At 38.9% G+C, this 16,448-nt stretch overlaps 1 protein-coding gene across 1 annotated transcript; it reads right to left on the minus strand.

Annotated features, from left to right (window-relative positions):
- Positions 1–5,573: 5,573 nt before the first annotated feature.
- On the minus strand, positions 5,574–6,219 carry LOC121517976 (transcription factor HES-5-like). Its single transcript, XM_041800106.1, has 2 exons — positions 6,117–6,219; positions 5,574–6,005 (listed from the first exon to the last, which is right to left on the minus strand). The coding sequence occupies exons 1-2, from the start codon at positions 6,177–6,179 to the stop codon at positions 5,574–5,576; spliced, it is 495 nt and encodes a 164-aa protein (XP_041656040.1). The 5' UTR covers positions 6,180–6,219.
- Positions 6,220–16,448: the final 10,229 nt, after the last annotated feature.

The raw sequence follows: 16,448 nt of genomic DNA on the forward strand, positions 1-16,448 counted from the left end.
CCTTCCTTGTGCATGACATCCCACCAACTTTCCATTCTTTGGTTAGCAGTGCTTGGTCCCCCAATGTAGCTGAGCTCAGCTGCTCTGCTGTCCACACAGTTGCGACGCATGAGTACCTGAATAGTGGTGGAAAGTAATGGGCTCTATGCACGGCAGGGGGTGGCGTATTTCCGGTTCTCAACTTCCGCCTAACGATACGTGCTAGGCCAAAACAGAATCTAAACCCTCCTATACTGCCTTAATTTGTCCATTTCATTGTTTTTTTTTTGTTTGTTTTGATTGTTGTTTGTGTTTACTCTACATCATCGCTTGGCATCCAAAAATGATGTTTCAAAAACAGGTTAAAAGCACTTCTGGACATCGTTGCTGTGTGCTGCAATGTACATCTTCAGCTAAATTTAACTTGTCAATGACAGTAAGCTCAGGTAACTCATACAAACAGCGAGTAAACCGCAACGATTTCGCCATCATACCCCATTCTCTTCTCCCGACTGGAAATGTGGGAGCGGTCTAATGCCAAATGCGGAAGCAGTTCGTGCATAGAGCCCATTAGGTATATTTACTCAAGAGCTGTAATTAAGTAGGTAATTTCCCTGTAATTACTTCCTTTTCTTGATACTATGTATTTACATCAATGTATCTCAGAGAAGAAGGTATTTATTCAAGTCAGATATTGAATACAGGACTTTTTCAGAGTATTTTTACAATGAGATCTTTCTGCTGTTAAATACATCCAGTACCTGGATATCATGAACAACAACGTTTTCTGTTCCTTGGTCTGTGCGGACAATCCTTGGGCTTCCCCCAATTTGTTCCATGGCTTCAACAAAGTAGCCACCAATCACATGAAGATCACTGCTCGTCCAGGCTGCTCTCAACCAGAGGATTTTTCTCGAAAACCCATCAATGCACCCGTGTACACGTATGCCATATGGTTTAAGCTTGTCATATGAATCTATATGCCAGATTAAATTTGGTCCCTCAGAAAAGTACTGCCTCCTATTTAGTCGTTGCCTCCATTGCGCAAGGGTACCCACAGGATTAAGCTTTGAAAGTATTAATCTGACATCTTCCTTGCGTACCTTAAGTCCATGTATCAGACATTTCAATACATCCATCTGTAACCGTGGTGTCTCCCAGGGCCTCTTAACTGCTCGTTAATAATATAATCACTTCCTGCAAGTCCGAATATCGCCGACGGCAAAGTCGCTGTGCTTTAAGGATCCTGATTAGGTGTCTCCTACTCAAAATAACACCATATGTGGCTAAGCTATAAAGTATCTCTTTGTGAGTTATACCTAAATGAAAGAAAATGTTGATAAGATGCTCTCTGTCCATGAGACTGGCCTTTTCCTTCACAAAAGAGGCGGGCGGTACTTTGAGGATAATTTACAGAAGTAAATTGCACAAGCGAGATACAAAAACGCATGCGCGAGATACAGAGCAATCACGCGCACGAGATATGAATAAAACACGCGTGCGAGATACTGAGAAATCGCACGTACGAGACACGAATAAAACGCACGTTCGAGATACGACTAGAATGCACGTTCGAGATACGGATGAAATGCACATTCGATATATAAATAAAAAATATATGCTCATCATCAGTAGCATATCCTTTCTTCTGACACCATAGAGACATTTTTATGTGGCCTATTGCATCCAATTTAATTACAGAATAATCCAACAACTCACTGTTTCATTTTATTTCAACTATGGATCAGCTGATCTATGGATCTTCCTTACATCCACGATTTTGGGATGTGGCTCTCACAAAAGTATTTTTAAACAACATGGCTCTTGGGTAAAATAAGGTTGAGTACCACTGGTATAGACTGTCTTCAGACACATAGAGAAATATCAGGCAGAAATAAACCTAATAATTTTATTTGGAAAGCATGAACAGCCTGAAAGAAGAAAGAAAGGAAAATATATACATTTTTAGATATTACATACCACATTTATATTTTACTAAATGCATAAATGGATGTTTTCCAACATCTTTACCATGAAGTCATGCCAACATATAGACTTTCAAATACCAACTCATAAACTCACTCAGGGTGTAATTAGAAAACAGGAAGACCTCCTCAAAGCTCAGGAAAGGATAGTCTTCTAAGGAAAAAGAGAGTGAGCCAGATCAAAGGTCCTGATAAATGCTCTACAACTGGTAATAAATTAAGTAATTAAGCATTTTAAGATGTGGATAAAAAAATTTGGTGCAAACTATATGCCAAGCATTATCTGCAACCCTTGAGGCTAAGCCCACTCTGTTTTTCAATCCTAGTGATGTCCCTGTTCCATACCAACTGTAACAGTTTGATTCATATTGTGAGTCTTCAAAACACATGCTGGTCAACTTATAAGTCTTTTGAAAAAAAAAAAAAAAAAAAAAAAAGAAAAAAGAAAAAGTTGCAAGCAACCTTCCATCACAAGCTCTTGTCTTAACCCCCCCAAGGGTCTCCATGTGCCTCTTTGAAGGGATTACGTTGAATTAGTGTCAAGTTAGTTTTATTACAGGCAGACTGGCAGTTTGCCTCTGAGAGCCTCCATTAATGGCTGTCCCCAGATGTGAAGCTAGCCTTGTGGGTGCAGTGTGAGTAGTCCAGTCTCTCTAGTTTCCCACCGGTCCCCAACATGAGAGCTGATGAGCTACAAACCATGCTACTTCCAATGCTCCTCTGGGAATGTTAATTGACCTTTTGCTGCAGGAAAAAAGACCCTGAAGCACTGTGTCTCTGTCCATCTGTCAAGTCAACTACAGCGACAGCCACAAAGTGATTTGTCTGGCCAGTCTTTGCTGACCTTTAAATTGTCATTTCAGGCACAAGTTTTAAAGAAAAAAAAATCACTTATAGTTTTCATTTGATCGAAGGTAAAATGCCACAGCAGAAATAAATTAAGCTTTCATCAGTTAAGACTGATATCTACTTTGAGTTTACATCAGGCTAGTAAAAAATGATACTAGAAGTATAAACTTAAAAATCAACATCTTGAAAAGCACAGGCCTTGTTTTCTATACTTGAATATTGGTGAAATGATTGTTGGCTCTGAAACATGCTTGTAGGATTGTCTATTACTATTAAAAATTGTCAGTTTTACTCACTCATACGAGGCCGAGCATGCATATTGGTTTTATTTGGCTTCTGTAATGCTATATTACTGCACCACTCTTTACTGCTGCATGATCCACTGATACATCTGTGTTGCAGTCAGTTATTTAAATTTCTGATAAGACACCTGCATCCACAGTGTTGCACAACATTCTGGACCTGTATGACCCACTCCACACATCTAAGCCTATTTTTTAAGCTTGTTGGGTCCCTCTGACATTTGGACCCTTTACACCCTTCTGTCTTTTTCGTCCAAGTCCGAAGCCCACGCCTGCATCATTGCTAGTTGCTATTAAAAGTAAGAAAACCCACTCTGTCAACAGCTATTTTCTTGCTTTGTGTGTATGTGTGTGAACAGTTTCATAAACACTCCTCCAATGTTTTCATTTAGCTCTTATGCTCTCTTATCATTAATTAAGAGCATTGGGAAACAGAACCTGTCCATTTTTCAGTCTGCCTTTATTCTCTGTTTTCTCCACTTTTTTTATTGCCACCATATATTTGTGTGAATTTGTGCCTTTTCATAAGCTTTGTGTGCACTACATGAAGATGAGCCCCCCTCCTACCAGCAGCCTGGGAGCTCTGAATTCCTGCCATAAAGTCTTACATTGCTCAGGCTTGCTGCAGAACAGAGGGGCGTCCCATCAGCCATCTCACTGTGAGTGCCGTATCTCCTGTTTCCCACACTCTGTGCCTATTCATTGGCCCCAAAACGTGAACAATAGAAGTGTGTCTTGTTACACATCCCATTAGCTATGGTGTTTGATCTCTTGTTGAAGGGGGAGGGGGATGCTGCTTCATTCAGACCATCTGGCCAGGCCAACTAGACCCTGAGAAAGTCCCAGGAATGCCACACTCTCCACAACTTCTACACACACACAAATAGTTGTGAAATACTTTTGTGGCACTTGAGACATAATTGAAGTTACACTAGACAGCGGGCCATTACCGCCACAACAGAAGTGGGACGTGGCATATGTGGATGTCCTCATACCCCGGTTTTCCCTTTTTTAGGCATCTTAGCACCAGCAGAGACAGATATGGTGTGATAATGGATGCTGTGGGAAATACTGATGGACACATGGCTGATTCATACAAAAAAAAAAAAAATCAACCACTGGCAGTTCTTTAAGAAATTATTCTTAATGATATATAATGTTTTTACACAGTTTTGTGGGGTATTGTAAATTCTCCTGCAGAAATAAGAAGGGGGCATTTGATGATTTGTACCAGTAGATCAATAACCCATGCTACATTTCTTTGTATTATGGGTTCCGCTTCTTATCATTATTAATATTGTAATTGGTAAAAGAGGATATATGATGTATAGGATACAATTTTGATGTGCAATACTCTTATTTGGGTCTAATGCAACTCTCAAGTACTCCTTCACCAATTATGATACATTTTCCAACTACAAATTGTTGACTTGGTAATGCAAAGATATTTTAAAGATTATCTCTTTATCAACCTTGATTTTATTATGTTTTCCCTTGAACAAAGCACATTAATTGGATGCTCTTACTTAAGATTACCAAACTAACCAATCTAACCAAAGCTAAGCAACAGACAATTAACTATCAGTTAACGATAGATAGATAGATAGATAGATAGATAGATAGATAGATAGATAGATAGATAGATAGATAGATAGATAGATAGATAGATAGTTTATTGTCACATTTTCTTTAAAGAAAATGTCCAAGACAACATTTGTTTATATATGCAAAACTTCACATGAAGCTTTTAATTTATTTTTCTCAAGTTTGAGACAAACTTATGGAGGCAATACAAGCTTTTATTTTACAAACATTTGTGTAATTAAAAAAACCTTTATAAAAGGTATCACTTTAAAGATGAAAAAACATCTATTATAGTGTCAGACTAAACACTTTAATCCAACAGTCACACTTCACACATGGATACATGTATGCAGTCTAAGTTCATTATAATCATATTAAGATTTACAGTACAAGTAGATTCATTGAATCCATTGTTTGAGGGTATTCATTAATTAACACAGAGCTGATAAAAATCATGTAGTAATACACAGCATCATAAATATGCAGTTATTTAAACAGAAATCAAACAGTATCTCAGAAACTTTTATAATTTCAACCCAATTTGGATTTTAAATTATAATTCCGTTTGTTTGCAAAACAAACAAAAATTTTCCCCCAGGGGAACAATAAACATATTTACATGGTAAAATATCTAAATAATAAAGTTTATAACACTTTACACATGGTGTGGATATTCAGTAAAAGCTGAATCATTTCAGTTCTTCCCAAGAAATACCAGCACATTGTGCTCATTTGCTAAACTCATAAAAACAATTATGCAGAATCTTCTGTCAAAGCAAAAGCAAACAGACCACAATGGGCCCCAACTCTCTGTCCATGACATTCATAGATTTAGTTCTCTTTCTTCCTGTGTTCAGGGGATTTTGCCTTTATCCTACCACGGCCTCCACAGAGCTCCACTGGCCTGACTCTGGCCTTTGCTGGAGCTGATCTGATGTAGCGGAGAGCCAGGTGGAGAGAGGGTGGAGGGCACGCTGGACACCTGCAAACCCTGGAAGTGGCCCAGTAGCCATCTGTGGGCATGAGTCTGGACATCGCAGTGGGACAGGAAGTTGATGGCCTCCTGCACACAGTGAGAGTAGCCATTACTGGCTGTCATCAAGCCAGGGTTCAATCCTGTCTGCTGATGCTGCTTCTGCTTCTGCCAGTTGCTTAGGTAAGACACAGCCATCTCCAAGATGTCCGCTTTCTCTTGCTTTGAGTCGGGCTGCTGCCTGAGAAACTCTGGACCCAGTAGAGATTTTAGCTGCTCAATGCTGGTGTTGATCCGGTCTCTGCGCAGTTTCTCCACCATTGGCTTTCTCAGCTGAAGAAAAGAAAAGGAAAACAATTTAGAAAAAAATACATTTAAAAATATTGCTGACACAGATCACTGAGAGGCTTGGTTATTATTTGGAAATTTGTATATCAAGTTTACCTTATGAGCAGGAGTCAGGTGTTCTTTAGAATAGCTTGCTTGACCAAAGACAGTGGGTGCCATTGCTGTAAAGCTGTAGAAAGTGTTCTTGTCCAGTCTGAAGAGCCAGCTGAATCTGAGCTGCCTTCTCCTCTGCATCGACCCTATTTATACACCCAAATCTCCATATGAATGTGTGGGTCTTGGGCTTGTTGGAGTTTCTCACAGTCCGTGGGCCAATGGGAGGGCTGGGAAGGGCTTTGAGGAACACAGGGCTGCCACATGCTCAATGAAGTGTTTATAGCCATAGGGACAATGAGTGTGTCTCTCAGGAGCAGGTGGAGGAATAGACTGAGAGAGAAAGAGTCCAGGGCGGGGAGAGAGGAGAGGGGTGTAGTTTGGAGACTGACCCTGTGCTTGTGTTGATATGGGAAAGTGGTGACCCCAGAGGGAAGCACACTGCTGTCTCATGTCATCTGCACCCCCTTGAAATTGATCACTAAGTGCCTCTGCCACCAGGCACACGTGGGTGTTACAGAGGGCCAAGCATTATTAAGAACGAACATGGAGCCTCTTCCACCAGTTGATATGGAAGCCTTTGCTCATGTAGCTGTGCAACAGTTGAGACATCTCAAATGTTCTTTAAACTCTGCCTTCATAGAAAAAAAAACCTGCAGCAATTATAGCCGTGCAGACCTTAGGCATTCTAGTTGTCAGTTTTCAAGGTAATCTGATAAGATTTCACCCAATGCTTCATGGAGCATCTCCCACAAGATGGATTGGCTTGATGGAGTCTTCCTTCATACCACACAGTTAAGCTGCTCCCTCAACAGCTCAATAGGGTTCAGATCTAAAGACTTTGCTAGCCACTCCATTACAGTCAGAATTCTGGCTGACTGCTTATTCTTTAAATATTTCGTAGACATTTTGGAGATGTGTTTTGGGTCATTATCCTGTTGTAGGATGAAATTGGCCCCAAGCAAGTGCTGTCCACAGGGTATGGCATGGCATTGCAAAACCTTGTGGCAGCTTTCCTTCCTATTCTACCACCTCCAAAGCACCCCAGACCATCATGCTGCCTCCACCTCGCTTGCCTGATGGTTAAGCACTGTTCTTGCATCTTTTCATTTGTTCTGCGTCTCACAAATGTTCTTCTGTTTGATCCAAAGACCACAAACTTGGACTCATCCGTGGTCAGTGTATTTTCTGGCACTTCATTTTCCTGTTTGTAACCATGACTGAAAAGATGGGCGAAACTGTCCTTAGTCCATTTCCTGGTCGAAACCATGACTGAGGAAACAGGAGAAACTGTCAACAGCTCGTTTTTCGTTTTAGACCACAAATGGAAAAAAACAAAAAACAAGCTGTTTATTCCTTTTTTATTTTCCTTTTTTTGTTTCTGACCACAAAAGGAAAAAACAAAAAACGGCTCATTTATTCGTTTTTCCATTTTTGTTTTTCAATTCTGTTTCTTTGTTTTTTTGGAAAGGAAAGGAAGTCATGTGACTAATGGGAAAGGTGAGCATTTCAAAATAAAAGCCTCCATGTCCAAACGAGCAATCCATTGTGTTCAACAGTATTATAATTGCCCAAATTTCTATATATACAAGTTATTCTTCTAATGTATGACTGTATTGTTTGATGGAAAAGTTTATTTATTATTGTGTGTACAAATAAATAATCAAGTAAATTAAAAAAAAATTGATTATAACAGACAAGAACAACAGAGTGCATACAGAGAGTGGGCCAGGCTGAAAAAGCAGCCAGTAGATGGTGGTATGACATTTTTTGTTCAGCCTTCTGGCACATATATGTAACTAGATCTCTATGTTATCATTATTATGTTGTCTTTGGGTTATTACTAAAACTAGTTATCTAATTAGTTTTTCTTCTCATTTCAGGCCTTTTACGGCAGAACATGCATTTTTACATTCGCTGATTGTGTATCCTTTACTCTTATTGCTACACGCACACACACAGGCTAATGACTAGGAGAAGGGGAGAGAGAGAAATAGCGGAGAAATACCACATTTATATACATACATACATATATGTGACATATAGAGATCTAGTTACATATTACATATTAAATATTACATATACATATTACATTTTTAGCTGTGCAACATAATTAACTTGGATTAGCAGCCATACTAGGAGGTTGATGCAGAGGACTGACAGTTGCTGTTAACTGTTTGTGAACTGTATGAAAATGTTTTTCTTTGGAAAACAAAGAAATTTGCCAGTGATCCCAAACTTTTGAGCAGTTGTGTACAAATATTCATTTGTTTATGCTGTAGACTGATAACATTTGGGTTTGACACAAAAAGCTGAATGTGACATGAGAGATCAACATTTCAGTGTTTATTTCCAGGTATTTACATCTGGATCTGATACACAACTTAGAAAATAGCATTACTTGTAACAGAACAACAAATTTTGAGGTGAGCAAAAATATTGGAACAGATAGACTTAAAACAGATTAAAGTAAATGAGACCTAATATTTATTTGCAAATCCATTGCTTGCAATAACTGCATCAAGTCTGTGACCCACTGACATCACTGAATTTTTGCATTCTTCTTTTGTGATGCTTTTCCAGGCTTTCACTGCATTGCAGTCTGGTTGCATCTTTCTTTAAATTGGCAGATAAAATGTTTCTGTAGACTTCAGAGTTCATTTTGCTGCTGTCATCATGTGTTACATCATCAATGAAGATTAATGATTAACCATGCAAGCCCAAGCCATGACATTACCTCCACTGTGTTTCACAGATGAGCTTGTTTGGTTGGGATCAGGAACAGATCCTTTCTTTCTCCAAACTTTAGCCTTTCCATCAATTTGGCAAAGGTTCATCTTTGTCTCATCAGTCCATAAAACTTTGTCCCAGGATTTTTAGGCTCGTCTGTGTACCCTTAGGCAAATTCCATCCGGGCCTTCCTGATCTTCTTGCTAAGGAGTGGTTTGCATCTTCAAGTGTAGCCTCTGTACTTTTGTTCTTGAAGTCTACTGCCAACAGTAGATGGTGATGCCTTCACTCCTGCCCTGGAGGTAATTGTTGATGTCATTAATAGTTGTTTTAGGGTCTTTTCTTACAACTCTCACAATTTTTCTGTCATCAACTGATGCTGTTTTCCTTGGTCTAACCATTCACAACTGTTACTTGGTACACCAGTGGTTTCTTTCTTCTTTAGGACTTTCCAAATGGTTGAACTGACTATGGCCAATGTTTTTGCAGTGGCTCTGATTAATTTTCCATCTTTTCTCAGCTTCACAATTGCTTGTTCTTCACCAATAGACAGCTCTCATGTTGATTACACCTCTAACTACAAATGCAGTCTACACAGGCAAAATCCAAATCTAAAACTTAGCGTAGACATTCAGCACTATTTATTGTTTGAATAATCAATGTAATAGGACACACCTGGGCAACAAAACACACCAGTCAGTCACAGGTTTCAATACATTTGCTCACACAAGAAGGGGGTGGGTTCAAACAAAAGGTGCTACCCTCTAAGTTGTGTATCAGATCCAGATGCAAATACCTGGAAGTAAAAGCTGAACTGTTGATCTCTTGTCTCATATTCATCTTTGAAGTCAAACCCAAATATTTTCAGTCTACAGCTAAATTACAGGAACCCGTTCCAATATTTTGTGTATAGATAGATAGATAGATAGATAGATAGATAGATAGATAGACACTGTCAGAGGAATTGATGGCTATGCTATTTTCAATCTCACTACTTCACTGAGTGGCAAATACTGTCAGAGAAAAAACACCCTCAACTCTCCACAACACTCAGAGAAAGCCACACATTTGTTCACTTTCTCTCCCTCTGTCTCTCTCTCAAACACACACACAGCTGGCTGACCTGGCTGCCGCTGGCCACATCTCAGTCACACGCTCCCTTCCTGCCTGCGTGGAACGTGGGAGCCGCTGTGGTCCCAGGCTTCCCACACTTCAGTGTTAATGACACTGAGGCAGGCTGCACAAAGGAAGTGTGCCCCATCAAACAAAGATTGAGTGACCAACCCCCCTCCCATCAGTCACACTTGCATGCACACACAGTGGAGCACAGTGCTGTCAACAGGGCTTCCAGGCACACCATCTGGACAGATCTACACTATTGTCAGCCAATCAAGCATGGGAGACGCTCACCGTGAGAACTGGAGAGGCTGAAACAGAGCCAGAAAGTTCAAAAAAAGAAGAAAAGGGAGTGTGTCTTTGTGTGTACGTGTATAGCTTGATTTGTGGAGGGTGGGGAACTTTGTTATTAGTTTGATAAAGTTCATATTCGATGTTTGTAAGTAAAAAGGCCTTAAAATCAAAAGTTGCCTAAGATTGAATAAAGATTTAGAAATTGGATTCAGCAATCAGTAAATTTTAGGGCTGGGTATTGCTAAGAACCTCACGATTCAATTCGGTTTCAATGCTTTAGGTTGCGATTCAATTCGATATCTATTCAGTATTGATTTTAATACTTTGATGTTGATTCAGTAAGAAGAAGAAATACACAAATGACCTGTTGAAAATTTTTAATAATTATTTTCATGTCATTGTGAACATATGTGGTAGGTCACCTTTCATTTTTAGCAATAAAACATCTGAAAATAAAAATTTGCACAATAATAACTTATTTGTGCATAAGGAGTACAAATGTAAAAAACATGCCAATTCACTGAACTGAACACTGAAAAGGTAAAGTGCATGTAAACTTTAATAATATTTATTTCTTCTTGGAAATTGTGATGTTGTTTGGTAAAGTGCGGCCTCCGTCCATACAACGCGAATCACGCGCACAGTGACCCCCACTGGCCTGGAGGTGAATCAATTCAGAGGATTTACTGAATCAATATTGAATTGAGGGGGGAAATATTGTGATGTATCCATTAATCGATATTTTTACTCACCCCTACTAAATTTTAATACAAGTGATATAAAAACAACATTGGACTCTGATGTTGCAATTTGTGATCTAGTCTAAAATGATTTTCTGTTTTTCTGATCATAACAGGGAACACCTGATTTAATTTACTCCCTTTTAAATAGTAAAGACTGAAGTTCAGGTTCAACACTATAAGTAGCTTTACACATATCAAATGATTTCTATTCACCATGTAGTTAAACAGATGAAACTATAACATACTAACCTTGCAAAGCAAATGGATACGCCCGTTTCCTTGTTTTTCACTGGTGAATCCATCTTGCAAAGCTCCCATCTGAAATGTTTGGGCCTGGTTAGAAAGTGACAGGACCAATCAGCAACGAGGGGCAGTACTTTCAGGCGCAGCAGAGTCGTGGTGTAAACAAGCAGCAGCAAGAGAGATTAGCATGGATGCTGCTAAAGCGCCAATTTTATCAGAACTTGACAACATTTCTTCGTTAAAAGAAGAACAAAGAACAGCAGTGAGTTGTTTTCTTTTCAAAAACGACAAGAGTCAAGTACTTACATGTCTATAGTCGCCATGTTTCACGTTATTCCTCGGTAGCTGCGCAGGCACAGGTCGATAGCTGCTACGTCACTTGTTTTGTTGCTCTGGCCCGTAGAGATGTGACAGACAAAACGCTCATCCAATTACCCTCCGAGTTTTTTTCAAAGCCTCTGCCTTTTCTCAAATGTTTCCTATTGAAGCTTTCCCAGATGGATGTGTGAAACACATCCATCTGGCGTGTCAGGTTAATAACATACATCCACTGGCAACAATTCTCCTTCCATTTCACGTCACAAAACAATCCCAGCCTATGCAATAAAAGCATTTCTCTCTTCACTTATCTTCTCTTATTCTTACATCTTGTCAGACTGCTGAGAAACAATAAAACCAACAAATGGCCCCTCCCACCTGTTTGTTTTGATTAAGGCCAATGTAACTCATGAATTCATCTAATTCATGCCTATTGTCAAAACACTGCATTGTGATTGGTCAAACACTGAGAACAGGCATCACATCCAATTGATGGGAATGTTGTCTTACATATATAAAGGAGGGAAGTCATATTGCTTCTTATACCCCAAACAAGCCTAGACTGACTGGACTCTGTCTGCATATTCGCCATGAGGGATCAGCACACAAAGTAAGCTTTCATGGACAAACTCATTTGTGGAAGTGAAATTGACTCACTATGGGGTCACATATATTCTGGGGCATTTTTTTAATTTTGTGAGGTTTTAAGTACCTTGATTACTCCACTTTTGATGTAATGGAAATTTAATAATAGTTAACACTAATTAGCAGTAATTGAGGCAATGATAAAAGTCAGTGGGTAAGTTGAATTACCTAAAACATTGTTATGTGTGTGTGTTTTAAACAGTTTTGGGTTTATTTGTCCAGTTTTCAAGAACTCTGTCCTTGGTTAACTTTTAAACCTTAAATTGCACTAGAAAATTTTTTAACTGCAACATTCTTCTGCACAAAGTCGTATATGTAGATGACAAATTTATCAGCACAAGACTTCATTAACATAAATCACGTCATGGTGGAAACTAATAAATCAAAGATAGTCTCTGCATGGTAAGATGTCACTGGACACTTGGTCACCTCTCTTTGTATCCAGCCTGTATCTGATTCTACTGTTTCTTATTCTCAGCATGTGCAAGATGATGACTTTGGGGAGGAAGTGTACAGACAGAGCAGTGAGGCTCCGCTTGGAATTGGAAAGCCAGCTCCGCACAGGGGTGTCCAGCTCAGATGTCTGGGACAGGACTGTCTCCTTCTTCACAGTAAAGAAGACATTAATTTCCCACAATGGCAACAGCAATTCCTCCACAGGGGCCATGAGGCTATTCCCCTCACATGCTGAGGATGTGGCACAATGAGTGGAGACAAAACATAGAATGGGATGGAGGCTTTGAGACTGTGTGGCTTGGCAGTGTACTGAGCATGTCAATTTTGTCTCAAGAAGTTCTTAAAGAAAAAATCCTGCTAGAAAAAAGGACCAAGAACTACAAATGTTGAAGCAACTTCTGCTTAATGTAAACTTTGGTGTAAAATACAAGAATTTGGAGAGGTGTAAACCATCTACCAATCTTATTGGTCCACAATTGGGCCTTAAAAAGCACATTTATTGCCTCAAGCATGAGGTGTCAAATTCAAAGCCAGGGGCCAAATCCAGCCTGTGCTAGTTATACCTTGCAAGATCATATCATATTTTTTATTAGAACTGGTCCAGCGGTATGAGGTCCGCAGATTTGCTCCACTATAACAATGTAAACTTAACCTTGATAATTTAAATATCCTTGTTGTCATGAAACTCTGAAAAAGTAAGGAGTAAAAATACTTAGATAAGTCAAAACATGTAGGAAAAGGAAAAAAAATCCATTTCATATTTTAAATTTTGCATCTCACAATCCCGATTTTAACTTGTGATTTTGGCTTTTTGTTTCATATTTTCACATTTTAGATTCACAATTATACATTTTTGGTCTAATAAATCAATTTAATAATCTTGAGTTTATGCTTTCAACTCCTTTGACTATTAATCCCATATTTTGACCTTCAAGACTTTAAGACAGTAAAAAATTTTAACTCATTATTTCAAATTTTGTTATATTTTGCTCTTTAAAACTCATGATTTCAACCTCTATCTAATATACATGGCTTTTTAAAACACAATTTTAATTTTTGGTTTTGTTTTTTGACCTTTTAAACTAATATATTTGAGTTTTTCTCAGATTTGGAGCCTTTAAACTTATTTTGAATTTTTAAATCTCAAAATCAGTTCTCAACAGTGCTAAGATGTTTCCCCCATAGTTTAGTACTGATAAAAATTACAGTTAAATGTTAACCCTGTTAAGCTCACCTTAATTCAGAATCCAGCCCCTGCTGTGATTGAGTTTGACACCCCTGCCTTAACCTCTTAAGCCCTCGCGGCACCAAATTTGGTCCTGCTCGCCATGATCCTAACAAACTTGCTTTGTGCACTCTATTTTTGCACAAAAATAGTAATGTTACATATCAAATTAAACAGAAGAAGCTCAGCTACAAGCCAAAATAAATTTTTACCTACACCACATCCAACTCAAAAAGGATTCAAATCAATGACCACATATCAAAGTGACTGTAGTGTTATGTAGTCAGACACTTCCGCCCCCTATGGGATGGTGCCAGGTACTACAGATACAAACATGGTCTCATTTGAAAGCCCTGCCTCTACTGAAAATTCTAGTCATGTTTGTGCAGTTTCCATTTGTTTCAACAGTTTCGTTTAGTTTTCTGCACTTTATTTTGTGTTGTGTTTTGTAAAATTGAAAATAAATCTCCTCCTCTTGGTGTCAAACTTTAGTTCCTTTGTAAGACTTCCTTTGAAAGTTAACTATTTGGAGGTCTGGGTGATCTGAGGGAAGAAAAAAAGAATTCCATGACGCAGGGACTACCTACAATGGCATATGAGTAAAGAAAAAAAAATTGATACCCGTGATTTTTCAAATGGCAGATATTGTGCCCAAATGGCACCAGAGGGGATTTCGCCTGGAAATTTTTTTTACTAAAATCTCTCTTATTTTGCCCTGATAACCCTCTAGTGGCATGAAATTTGAAAGAGGTAATGTCAAAATGTGTTTCTTTGGCCTACTGGAGATTTTTGGACTTCAACTGCATTATTTCTATGAGACATATATGCTAAAATTGCAAAAAAATTAGGCAAAAATGAAATTTTTCATTTGCCAACTTGATTCTCTCTGATCCAGGAACATACACACGTGGACAAAATTGTTGGTACCCCTCTGTTAATGAAAAAAAAACCCACAATGGTCACAGAAACAACTTGAATCTGTCAAAAGTGATAATAAATAAAAATTCTATGAAAATTAACCAATGAAAATCAGACATTGCTTTTGAATTGTGGTTCAACAGAATTATTTTAAAAAACAAACTCATGAAACAGGCCTGGACAAAAATGATGGTACCCCTAGAAAAGATTGAAAATAATGTGACCATAGGGACATGTTCAACAAAGGTGTGTCCTCTAATTAGCATCACAGGTGTCTACAAACTTGTCATCAGTCAGTCGGCCTATTTAAAGGGTGACAAGTAGTCACTGTGCTGTTTGGTGACATTGTGCGTACCACACTAAACATGGACCAGAGGAAGTGAAGGAGAGAGTTGTCTCAGGAGATTAGAAAGAAAATTATAGACAAGCATGTTAAAGGTAAAGGCTATAAGACCATCTCCAAGCAGCTCGATGTTCCTGTGACTACAGTTGCACATATTATTCAGAAATGTAAGATCCACGGGACTGTAGCCAACCTCCCTGGACATGGCCGCAGGAGGAAAATTGATGACAAATCAAAGAGACGGATAATATGAATGGTAACAAAAGAGCCCAGAACAACCTCCAAAGACATTAAAGGTGAACTCTAAGGTCAAGGTACATCAGTGTCAGATCGCACCATCCGTCCTTGTTTGAGCCAAAGTGGACTTCATGGGAGACGACCAAGGAGGACACCACTGTTGAAAACAAATCATAAAAAAACGAGACTGGAATTTTCCAAACTTCATGTTGACAAGCCACAAAGCTTCTGGGAGAATGTCCTATGGACAGACGAGACAAAACTGGAACTTTTTGGCAAGGCACATCAGCTCTACGTTCACAGACGCAAAAATGAAGCATACCAAGAAAAGAACACTGTCCCTACTGTGAAACATGGAGGAGGCTCTGTTATGTTCTGGGGCTGCTTTGCTGCATCTGGCACAGGGTGTCTTGAATCTGTGCAGGGTACAATGAAATCTCAAGACTATCAAGGTATTCTAGAGAGAAATGTGCAGCCCAGTGTCAGAAAGCTTGGTCTCAGTCACAGGTCATGGGTCTTGCAACAGGAAAATGACCCAAAACACACAGCTAAAAACACCCAAGAATGGCTAAGAGCAAAACATTGGACTATTCTGAAGTGGCCTTCTATGAGCCCTGATCTAAATCCTATTGAACATCTGTGGAAGGAGCTGAAACATGGCGTCTGGAGAAGGCACCCTTCAAACCTGAGACAACTGGAGCAGTTTGCTCATGAGGAGTGGGCCAAAATACCTGCTGAGAGGTGCAGAAGTCTCACTGAAAGTTACAGAAATTGTTTGATTGCAGTGATTGCCTCAAAAGGTTGTGCAACAAAATATTAAGTTAAGGGGTACCATCATTTTTGTCCAGGCCTGTTTCATGAGTTTGTTTTAAAAAAAAAAAAAAAAAAACTGTTGAACCACAGTTCAAAAGCAATGTCTGATTTTCATTGCTTAATTTTTGTAGAGTTCTTATTTATTATTACTTTTGTCAGATTCGTTATTTCTGTGACCTTTGTGGATTTTTCTTTCATTAACAGAGGGGTACCAACTATTTTGTCCACGTGTGTATATTCACATTTTTACCCTT

The sequence above is a fragment of the Cheilinus undulatus genome, linkage group 11 (genome assembly GCF_018320785.1).
Source record: "Cheilinus undulatus linkage group 11, ASM1832078v1, whole genome shotgun sequence".
Classification (NCBI taxonomy): Eukaryota; Metazoa; Chordata; class Actinopteri; order Labriformes; family Labridae; genus Cheilinus; species Cheilinus undulatus.

Coding starts and splice junctions, on each gene's coding strand:
- LOC121517976 (XM_041800106.1), bottom strand. CDS start 6,179: ATGGCACCCACTGTCTTTGGTCAAGCAAGCTATTCTAAAGAACACCTG. Junction 6,006..6,116: donor ACCTGACTCCTGCTCATAAG/GTAAACTTGATA, acceptor TCTTTTCTTCAG/CTGAGAAAGCCAATGGTGGA.